Genomic DNA, 12,124 nt, shown 5'->3' on the forward strand with positions numbered 1-12,124 from the left:
TGAGAAGCTGCCCATCACTTCTGGAACAAGTCTAAATTTATGGTTCGCAAGAACCAATATGGAGGCTCTTTGTTGAGGCTCTGGGATATACTTTCTTCAAAACATCTGTCAATCCCTTCATCATTTGCACACCAACCTAACCTAAGAGGCTGCTTGAGTAAAGTAGGCATCTAAATCCCTCCACACTAACCACTTCTCCCAAAGATTCCTGTTTTACCTGATCTCACATATCTGCAGGAAGGGGACGATGAGCATCAGGACACAATCACAAGGCAAGTCACAGAGGCTCAGAAAACACAATTCTGCATTATTTGTTAATATCTTTGCTGAGTAAAAAATATCAGCTCTTCTGAGGCAAAAACAGACAGTAGAAAAAAGGTCCTATCTATATCCCACACCTCCATCCTATGTGATATTTTCCATCAGATTTTGCTTCCTGGTCTAATGCAAGGCCACCCACCTGTGCAGGTACAGCTGCATCTTCCGTATCCTCCACATCCTCTTGTCTGGCTTCAGGAGAGGACAATTTGGGCACAGGTTCTGTTATGGTAGCATCATTCTCTGTGCTAGTAAAGGCCTTCGTGAGCTGGGGTCGCTCCTGCTCCACACTAATGCTGGAAAGGACACTTTGGTCCTGGCGTGGATTCCCTGACCTTTCTATCTTGGCCTCCCTATCCTTTGAGGCAGGGTCATGCCGGTAACAGGTGGGTAAGATCTTTTCACCTTTCTCTATGGACTTAATCTGACTGGGTGTTAGTGACTGAAATTCAGACTCAGGTCCCTCTCCTCGGGACCGTTCTGCATTGATCTTCCAGAAAGATGCTTCCTCTTCCTTCCAGGCAGGACCCAAAGCATCCAGGCTGGAAGACTTGCTGCCTTGGGAGGGTCGCAGGGCTTGTGAGCCCTGAGTAGTTTTGGATGGCTGCCTCAGCTCACTGGTGGTGGAGCCACTACTTGGCTCTTGAATGGTTAAGGAAGAAATGCTGAATTCCATCTGACTCTACATCCAAGACAAGAAAATGGAGAAAACAGAGTCACTTTTAACTAGCCAAAACAAATGTTCCCTCCCCAGCAGCAGTCAAATTGGTCATAATTCATTTACTGTATGGTTATTTCCAGAACTAACCAATGAATACCTGAAATAAAGCAGAAGCTTTGAAATAACAAAGCCTTGCCATACTTCACACTACTAACATATCGGAGATGCCCGAATCTTGCTGATGATTAAAGTCTCTCTGGTTAGAGAGCATCTCATCCTGCAAATACTTCAGTGGTAGATTGCAGGTAAGAGGCCACAAGTTCCAACCTCCCTCACGCCGAGTTCAATTCCAATGGCACTACTTTTAATGATACCTGGCACCAGAATAAAGTGCAATCTATATTGCTCACCACAACTACAGTGTGCCTATGCCCACAAACAAGTATGCAACTCAACAACAAAGGATGTAAAGAGGAAAAATAATAAAACAGCAAATAAAAAAATAAGCCAAGTATATATAGAAAGAACTAGAAATTCTACAATAGCCTAGACATGAAAAGTTGCCTGTGTTTATTAATATAAAGATACAGAAGTAGGGGCCAGAGAGATGGTACAGAGGTTAAAGCACATAACTTGCATGCAGTGACCCCCTTTCAATCCCCAGTTAACATATGGGTCCCAAATATTACTACATGAAGCCTGGGAGAAGTTCCTTCCCAAGAAAGTAAAGATGGTTTCTGGAGAAAAATTAACATGTGCATGCATATGTGTATTGCTTAATATAGCCTAATATTTACCTAATATTTTAATGTTTACCTAGTTTAATATAGACCTAAAAGTTCTGAAGTGAGGCTGGACCCAACTTCCACCTTCTAGGTCTCTACCCTCCTGATCTAGACAGGAAAATGTGAAAAGAAAACCTACAGAGCTAAATCTTATTTTCCTGAATAAACTAAGAAAGTCAAGGGCAGGCTTGGGTGATCCTGCAGAAACCTGAACGTTCCTCCATTTGCTTGAAATGCTGCTTTATTGCTCCTATAAACTACATATTTACCTCCCCACTCCCACGTCTAAGTTGAAGCTAACTCCCAACAGAAAGGCAGAGGTAGGGCCTTTCAGAAAGTAGAACAGTAAACACAGATGCTCTCCTAAGTTTTATGTGAAATAAGGTGAGCTAACCTCACTTCTATGACAAGTTATGGGGTAACACCAGTGGCTCCCCTCTGCCCTCTAACTCTTCTTAAGCTTTTCTCAGGCCTCAGGAATTTGGCAGATGTTACTAGCACTCTTCAGTGAGACACACCATCTCTCCCATATATCCAGATGAGTGGTATCCCCATCTGAATACCTATTCCCAAGTAAGTTTTGGGTCCTGAGCTAAAGCATTATTCTACCAGAGGTTCTGAGAGATAGTGATGAGGCAGTCCCTAAACACCTGTGTAATATAACCATGGAATAGATTAATAAGCAAGAAGTAGATAGTCCTGCCACATGCAACAGAAAAGCCAGCAAGAAGACTAACTCTGGTTCCTGAGATGAGCCATGTCACACCTTGACCTGAGGCAAGAGTGATTGTAGGGCCAGGAGGGTTATAAAGAGGAAAGTCGATGATGTTCTAGATGTGATATTATTTCTGGCCTTATTTTTCAAATGTGGAGAAAGTACTATTGGGAAAGAAATAATGCGCCAACATGTCCCATCCATATCAAGCACCACTAAACAGGGGCCCAGTTGCAGAACACTGATGTAAAGTCTGTGGGAGGGTCAACAAAATCCAACTTAGCTGCACTGTGGTCACTCAGGAACTCAGCAGTGTCTGAGGCAGGCAAGATGGGGGAGTAAACAGGAAACCCCCTTTTCTGGCAGCAGCAATGCTGACCACCCACTCTTCAGGGTCCTAAACTCAAGCTACAGGCCCAGGGAGGATACTCTGAGGGGAATTAGGACTGGGAATCGTCACTCCATGTGGCCAATAGTTCTCAGCTCACCATGTCTGTTCTGAAAACAGAAAGATGAGAACTGAGTCCAGAATCTATTTTAACAATCCACTCACTGGAGAGGAATGTGTAGCATTTCAGCACGGGGATAAATACATGTAGCCAAAACTGTTTGCCTTGGCAGCAAATCTTGGTTGCAAATCTAAATTATTGAGACCAAGGCAACAGAAACTTCATCAGAAACAACTGTGTGCTGAAACAAATCCTAAAAAAAAAATTCTGTTGTTCTCCACATTGTCCCTAAAATGTTGAGAAATCACAAAATTCTACAGAGAAATGAACTACTAGATAGACCCTTGTAAAGTCACACAGTAGTGCCATGAAGAAGAGAAGCAGTGCCTGTCCCTCCAGGACTGAATCCTGAGGCCCTAGCATGGGACAGGGGCCATTTAAATACTCCGCATTTTTGTCTCGGGAGGAAAAAAAGAGACTGTAAAGCTAGAAAGCAGCTGCTCCAGATCACACCCTCTTCTGCCAGGCTTTTGAAAGGCTTGAGGAAAAGTCAAGAGCCTTAGGAGGTGGTAGATGCACAATGCATGGGCCAATAGGTTGTAAAGTTAATAGAAAAATATAAGTCTCCGCACTGGAGGCTTGTTATTAAATATCAATAAATATAATTCATTGTGGTATGACTACATTTAAGATAACAGAGGGGTCTTGACATAGAAATTTGGTTCACATCACTTGCTTTATGTCTGTTTCCTGATCTGCAAATGGAGTGTGGTGAGACTTAAATGAGGAAATGTCCAAAAGTACTCAATATTATGGGAATACTTGGTGAGTATGCTTAGACTTTGCTATAATCATAAAAATCTTAACAAACTGCTTTTTTGGGTCCAAGGGCTGGCTGGACATTCGGGGTGGCTTAAGCAAAACAATATCTGATGCGAGAGGCTGGGGCTGTAGGAGAGACCTGGAACAAAGGGGCTGACCTGGAATCCTGAGCATGAAGGCTAAGACAGCTGTTTCATTGCTCCACACAAGTGAAAAGTCAGGTCTACATTGTGGGCGACAGGGATGCGACCAAAGAGAAGGACAGCTGGGCACAATCTGAGCTATGAGCCTAGGGAGTCTTTAAAGATAGAACATCCTGATGGAATGTCCTTCTGTCCTATTGGACAACCTCTGAAAAATAAAAAAAAAAAGATGACACAAGCTCCCACAGATGAAAAAATTCACTGTGCAAACCCCTAATATAGGCATAAATACAGGAGGCATTGTGTTCCTAAGTGTTTTCTTTCTTCCTAAAAGGCTGGTAGGGAGAGGGAGAAGAGTACCCTATTCGAAGATTACTTCTTGGCCCTCATAAGGCTTCTGATACTAAAAGATAAAGGTTCCCATCTCCACCCCATATACTTAGCTATCCCACAAAAGGTCTGAACACTGGAGGAAGGACTGATATCGACAGAAAGGAAAAACATCAAACCACCTAGATGGGGAAATCAAAGGGGAAAAGTCCCTAGAGCCTGGCAACTCAGCTCCAGGGCTTGACCTGCCTCAGCAGGCATCTCCCTCTAACTCCCAGTCCAGAGTGGAGAATGCTAAGAATCTTCTCTGTTCCTTTATTCCACTTCTCTTCTCTGAAGCATTGCAAAACCCGAAAAATATTTTCTCTTGAAACTTAAGTACCATGAGAATCTATTGTGGAGTGTTATGGGTTTCCTCCCACCCTATACAGCTGTCAAGTTGATGAATAAGTGGTAAATATAACAGCAGACCCCATCCCCACCTGTAAGATGACACCCAAATATCAACCCCAAAGATGTTCCTCCAACTTCCTCCTTCCTTAAACTTATTCTTTTGATATTTAAAAAGCCCAGTAGACAGGTACTTTATCTCATTCTCTACCTTCCCCCTCCTAGTGGGTGGGTATTGTTATAATAATGAAAAGGGAGTTGTGGCTTGGTGCTCAGAGATACCAACAGGTGCAGAGGAGCTCCAGGCTCTCTCCTGACTGGCTAGGCTTATTACTTCTTCACCACTACCCTACTTCTTCAGACCTGTCTGGCTAAGGTGTTAGAAACACAGCATGTAGGGTGATCTCACAACTTGTGGATTTTTATTTTACAACTGGTGGCCAAACAGAAACCCAGGGACCCAGGGACCCAAGAAAACCCCAACAATGATGCGTACCCTGACCCTCTCTGGTGGTTGATCACTATCACAGCCTCCTTGAACTGGACTCAGTGTGCAGTGCCCTTCACCAGAACATTGGTGCACCTGGGCCCTGTTCTGAATGTGGCAAAGGTTCCCTTGGGCAGAACTGAAGCAGACTGTAAAGAGGAGAGAGAGCTGAACACTCTGAGCAGTGTCCCAGAGGCAAAGGCCTTTCTTCTACCAAAGGTGCTCCCCACCACCACCAACCTGCAGCAGTTTATTGAGGTCACTGATGGGTGCAGAAGCCAAAGAGAAAGCTCCATTTGAAGGCCTCAGGACCCTCAGCAGGGAGATGAACTGGTCCTCCCGTCCAACTCAGGAACCAAAGGCTTTTCAGTCCCAGGTGACCTCAGCAGATTACCACAGAAGATGGAGAAGATGGGGGATCCAAGCCTAGCTGAAGAAGCCCAACTGCTTTCAGTACCTCCTGCAACTTTCTTTTAGGTTAAGCTCTCAATCTTATTTGCATCAGTCATTATAATGCTGGTTAAACAGTGTGTTCAACCTGTATTAAACTTTTATAGCTACTGTCCTTTTCTATGCCCCACTACAAATAGATAATTTTGTATTCAACTTCAGTTATTTACTATTAGTTTGCACAGTTCTGGGAAAATGCATAATGTTGTTAGATTTAAAAAGTTCTACTGAATGTTTCCCAATTGCTGTGATATTTGATTGTGTACATTAGTTAGCAACTTATTCTCAAATTTTGTTTGCAAAAAATGTTCTAATTTCTAATGTCTTTGTCCACAGAAGTCAATGGAAAAGATATTTAATACTATAGACTCTTATTACAGTGCTCATTATTAAAATGTTTTAGCAGGGGCCAGAGCAGTGGTGCAAGCAGTAAGGTGTCTGCCTTGCCAGCACTAGCCTAGGATAGACCACAGTTAGATCTCCTGGTGTCCCATATGGTCCCCCCGAGCCAGGAGCAATTTCTGAACACATAGCTAGAAGTAACCCCTGAGCGTCACTGGGTGTGGCCCAAAAACAAACCAAAAAATGTTTTAGCAAACTTATTTTCAAACTGTACATATATTTGCAGAAATGTTCTTGTGAGTTTGTTTAGAGAATTTCATAAAAAGTACTTGGATGTTCTAGATTTGTATCGCAATGCTCGGTATAAGATGTTTAAGAATTTTCAAATTAAATGTATCTGCAGAAAGGTTCTAATGTTCATATAATGTTCATAGAAGTCTATGAAAAAAATTGTGATATGCATAACACAAAGATATGAAAAAAGCTGATTGTTTTGAGAACAATGTATACAATCTAACCTTTGATGCTTTCATAGCCAACTTTTACTGTGCTTATGCGAAATAACAACCCCTTTCTAAATTTTGATCTGGGGTTCCTGCCTCTGGTTATATTCTGAGGCATGATCCTATAGGAGCCACTTTTCTAGTTTTTTGAAGAATATCCATATTATTTTCCCAAAAGTTTGGACCAGTCAATACTACTAGCAGCAGTCACTTCTTTGTCCCTGCCTCACTATTACATCAGCCAAGCTAAAGGATCCAGTAAAACTTCAACTGTTTTCTGAGTCACCCCATAAAAATATTCATCTTCTACCTACAGAGTATCTACCAGGCTATTATTGCCTCTTCTAGTCTTCTGCATTCTTTTCTTCCTGCATTGATGTTAGCAAAGGTTGCACTTGTTCTTCATATATGCCAATCTCTGTGGTGTGTGATATTATCACACTGTAGTTTTGATCTACATTTCCTTTATAATAATGTGAAGATTTTTTTTTTTTTTTTGGTTTCTGGGCAACACCCGGCGACACACGGGTTACTCCTGGTTCTGTGCTCAGAAATTGCTCCTGGCAGGCTCGAAGGACCATATGGAATGCCAGGATTCAAATCACCATTCGTCAGGGTCAGCCACGTGCAAAGCAAATGCCCTACTGCTATGTTATCTCTCTGGCCCCAATAATGTGGAGAATATTTTCACATGCTTTTGGCCATCTGTATTTCTTCTTTGAAGAAATTTCTGTTTATCTCTTCTTCCCATTTTTGGATGGGGTTAGGTGATTTTTCTTGCTAAGCTCTACCAGTTCCTTATATATCTTAGATATTAACCCCTTATCAGATGGGTATTGGAATAGTTTCTCCCATTACCTGAGTAGTCTTTAAACCCTGGTCCTCATTTCCTTTGATGCAGAAAAAAAAAAGCAGGAGCTTTTTAATTTAATGTAGTCCCATTTGTTTATTTTTACTTCCACTTGTTTAATGGTATTTAATCCTTGAAGATACCTTTAGCTTCAATATCTATGGAGAGTTCTGCCTATGTTTTCCTTGATAACTTATTGTTTCAGGTTTGATATCAAGGTCTTTAATCCATTTTGATTTAATATTTGTGCATGTATCAGAAAGAGATCTAATGTTGAAGGACCTCCAATTGGCCCACCATAATGACAGTTGAACCTGGACATACCCCCTTGGAAACGCCCCATCATGTCGGGTATAAAAGGAAAAACTTGGACCTCTGGAGGGCAGGGGGCAGGATAGGGACCAGAGCAGTGCCTGCTGGTCAGTGGGGGCCCAGAGATAAAGCATCAGAGAGATACTGTCTGCTTTGTGTCTATTCCTTTCTCTTTCTTTTAGAGCCTGGGCCTCCCTGATCACTTCTGGCCAGAGAATTTCCATCTATCTCTCCCTCTCTCTCAGAAACCTCCAGGTGGAGGCAGCAGGCCTCAGACACCAGGAGGAATAAAAAGTATACTTGTTTTCTACTTCTCTCTTCTTTCTCTCAGTCCCAGGTGGGCAGTCGTTACATGTTGGCATACCTGGGTGAACACAAGGCCCCAGCTGGCAGCTGGACCCCACAGGGTCCTGCAAGCCTTGCAGCACTGGGCCTGGCAATCTTGGGCCCTTGTAGCCTTGCAACAGCTGAGCAGCAGGCAGATTTGCAGCTTATTGCAGTAATGTGCTGGATAACGACAAATTTCTACAAAGTCTGAGTTTAGTTTCTTGTACATAATTGACCAGGCTTCCCAGCACCATTTTTTGAAGAAGCTTTTCTTGTTCCACATCACATTTTTACTCCTTTATCAATATTAACTCGTCATCTAACTGGGGATCTGTCTCAGGATATTCAATTTTATCCCACTGATCTGAGAGTCTGTCTTTATTCAATTACCATGTCTTTTTTTTTGGTTTTTGGGTCACACCCGGCAGCTCTCAGGGGTTAGTCCTGGCTCTAAGATCCTGGCGGGCTCAGGGGACCATATGGAACGCCAGGATTCGAACCACTGACCTTCTGCATGAAAGGCAAACGCCTTACCTCCATGCTATCTCTCCAGCCCCACCATGCCATTTTAATTACTGCTTTGAAATAGTTTGAAATTGGGAAAGGTGATGACCCCCCCCCCCATCTTCTTTTTCCCAATGGTTATTTTAGTTATTCGAGATTTACTGTGCCATATGAACTTCAGGAGTGTTTGATCTATTTATTTGAAAAATGTCATAGATATTCTATCAGGGATTGCAATAAATCTGTATAATGCTTTGGGAAGTACTGTTGTTTTGATGTTAAGCATCACAATCCATAAGCATGGGATATGTTTTCATTTCCTCATGTCCTCTCTTATTTCTTATAGTGTTTTGTTTTGTGTTTTTTTTTTTGAGGTCTTTCACCACTTAGTTAAACTTATTCCAAAGTTCTTGATTTTCTGAAGCACAATTGTGAATGGGAATTAAAAAACATGTCTTACTTCTCTCTATTTTTTTTAAAGAAATCCATGGACTTCTGTGCATTGATTTTTGTAGTCTTCCACTTTATTGTAGAGATCGATTGTTTCTAGAAGCTTTTGTGTAGGAGTCTTTTTTGGCTTTTCAAGTATAGTATCATATCATTTGTAAGCAGTGAGAACTTCAATTTTACCCTACCAATCTGGATGCCCTTAATTTTTTTCTTTTTTTTTTTTTTCTGCCTAACTACTATGGCACATACTTCCAGTACTCTATTGAATGGAAGTGACAAGTGGTCAACTTTGTCTTGTGCTAGTTCTCAGAGAAAAGGCTCTTAGTTTTTCCCTCATTGAGTATAATATTTGCCATGAGGTTGTGGTAAATGGCCTTGACTATACTGAGAAAAATTCCTTCAATTCTAGTCTGTTTAGAATTTTTATCATGAGTGGTTGTTGGATGATGTCAAATGATTTCTCTGCATCTATTGCTATGATCATATGATTTTTTTTATTGATATGGAATATTGTATTGATTGACTAGTATATGTTAAACTATCCTTCTATCTCTGGAATGAATCCTATTTGGTCATGGTGTATGACCTTCTTAATAAGTTGTTGGATTCTATTTGCTAATATTTTGTTGAGGATCTTTACAACTGTGTTCATCAGTGATATCAACCTGTAATTCTCCCTTCTTTGTGTATTTCTCTGCTCTTGGTATCAGGATGATATTAGCTTCATACAACTATTTGGGAGTGTTTCTGTTTCTTCAATTTCCTAGAAGAGCCTGAAAAGGATTGGCAGTATGTCTTCTTTAAAGTTTTGAAAGAATTCACTAGTGAATCCATCTGGGCCTGGGCTTTTGTTTTTGGGAAACCTTTTGATTATCATTTTAATTTCTTCAATTGTGATAAGTCTGTTCAGATATTCCAGATCATCTTGGTTCAACCTTGGGAGATTATAGGAGTCCAGGAATGTATCCTTCCTTCAAATCTGAACGAAAGTATGGTGAGTGAAATATTCGTGAGGCATTCATTTCTTTCAGTTGTTTCACTGTATCCCACCCACTGTCTTCAGGCCTAGAAAGATGCTTGTGATAAATCCAACCTTTTCCAACTTCTTCTGTTGTAGAGGTATTATTAAACTTAACTTTCAACTCACTGATTATGTCCTCAGCAGTTGTTACTCTGCTGTTGAGACCTTTCAGCAAGTTTTTCATTTTGCCTACTAAGTTTTTCAGTCCTGTTATTTCAATTTGAAGTTTTGTCATTTCTACTCAGATCCTCTGGAGTCTTATTTGTGGTCCGTTCAGTTTGTTCCGTGGTTTCTTGAGTTCTCTGAACATTCTCCACATTTCCTCTCAAAAGTCCTTAACAGAGAAGCTATATTCATTGGTGGTGTTTGTCAGGCCTTCAGAGCTTTTCTCTTTATTCTCTAATAATATTGGGTTTCTGCGTCATGACTTTTTTTTTTCCCCCGGTTTTTGGGTCACACCCGGCAGCACTCAGGGGTTACTCCTGGCTGTCTCAGAGCTCAGAAGTCCTGGTAGGCTCAAGGGACCATATGAGATACCGGGATTCGAACTGAGGTCCATCCTGTGTTGGCCATGTTTAAGGCAAATGCCTTACCACTGTGCTATCACTCCGGCTCCCTCATCGTGACTTTTGCAGCACTGTGTCTTTTATGTTGTGCTGGAGCTCACTGACTAGAAGTAATGTGCAGCCAAGAGTGGCATGATCATGCCAGTCTGGTTTTGCCCCTTCCTTGACAGGGCAAGGAACCTCACTGTGCTTGATGGGGCTGTGCTCCATTAACATGCTGGTCTGGTTTCATCCCTTCTTGGGTGAGACTGGGCTCACCTTGTTGAGCAGGTCACAGGCAGGGCTGGCCAGGTTCCCTTTCTAGGCGGGTCTGTACTCACCTCACAACCAGTCACATTGCAGGTAAGGTGAGGCCACACTCCCTTACCACACCGGTCTAGTTTGTCCCTTCCTAAATTCAATTTTATTCATAAAATTTTTAATTGAATCACTGTGAGATAGTTTCAAAGTTATTCATGATTTGAGTTTTAGTCATACCATGTTCCAATACCCATCACTTTACCACTGCAATTTTTCCTACCACCAGTGTCCCCAGCTTGCATCCCTCAATCATCCAGACTACATTGTTTCTCTCTCTCTCTCTCTCTCTCTCTCTCTCTCTCTCTCTCTCTCTCTCTCTCTCTTCCCACCCCTATGTCTATCACACATGTTCTCTCTCTCCCTCTCATACTCATTCTCTTTTCATTTTTCCCTTTCATTTTACCCTTTTAGGTACTGTGGTTTGAAATATTGTCACTGAAAGAGTTTCATGCATATCACTTGCTTTTAGCACCCAATTCTTGACCAGAGTGATCATTTACGACTATCACTGTCATAGTGGTCCCTTCTCTGTCCTAACTACAATTCCCCATTTTTTGTGGCAAACTTCCTACCATGGATTAGTCCTCCTGACCTTTGTCTGTATTATCTTAAGGTACTATTACTATATTATTTGGGGTTATTTTAGTATCCCACAAAAAAGTGTGATCATTCTGCCTACCCCTCTCCCTTCATTTCACTCAGTATAATACTCTCCATATCCATCCATAATTAAGAAATTTCATGTCTTCATTTTTAATGGCTGCATAGTTTTCCATTGTGTAGATGGATGTACCTTTTTTTTTTTTTTTTTGCACTCATCTGTTCTGAAGCACTTTATTTGTTCCAGATTCTGGCTACTGTGAATAGTGTTGCAATGAAACGTAGGAGTACAGAATTTTTTTTTCTGCATTGTGTTTTTAAGTCCATAACATATACTCCCAGAATTGCTGGGTCATATGGACCTTACTTTCTAGTTTTTTGAGGAATATCCATATTGTTTTTCAAAAAGTCTAGACCAGGTGACATCCCCAACAGCAATGAATGAGTTTCTTTCTTCCCATATCCAGGTGTGAGATAGTATCTCATTGTTGTTTTGATTTGTATCTCCCTGATGATTAATGAGGTGGAGGACTTTTTCATGGATCTTGTGGCCATCTGTATTTAATCTTTGAGAAAGTTTCAGTTCATCTCTTCTCCTCATTTTTCAGCTGGGATTAGATTATTAGTTCTTGGTAAGATCTATCAGTACCTTAGATATTAATTCCTTATCAGATAGGCAATAGATAAAATTTTCTCCCCATTTATGGGTAGGCTTTGTTTTCTGACCACCATTTTCTTTAAAGTATACAAGCTTCATAGTTTAATACAGACCCATGTGTTTATCTTTGAGACGCCACCT

At 41.3% G+C, this 12,124-nt stretch overlaps 1 protein-coding gene across 2 annotated transcripts in view; it reads right to left on the minus strand.

Moving 5' to 3' along the window:
* C15H1orf198 (chromosome 15 C1orf198 homolog) overlaps positions 1–12,124 on the minus strand; it is a 32,423-nt gene that overhangs the window by 8,175 nt on the left and 12,124 nt on the right. Inside the window, exon 3 of one of the 2 annotated variants that reach the window (XM_049789664.1) lies at positions 461–1,000. In XM_049789664.1, coding sequence (XP_049645621.1) covers positions 461–1,000 — 540 coding nt within the window. Of the gene's footprint in view, positions 1–359; positions 1,001–12,124 lie in introns of those variants that run through there. The other variant, XM_049789663.1, reaches the window with a different exon arrangement.

This window comes from Suncus etruscus, chromosome 15, assembly GCF_024139225.1.
Source record: "Suncus etruscus isolate mSunEtr1 chromosome 15, mSunEtr1.pri.cur, whole genome shotgun sequence".
Lineage (NCBI taxonomy): Eukaryota > Metazoa > Chordata > Mammalia > Eulipotyphla > Soricidae > Suncus > Suncus etruscus.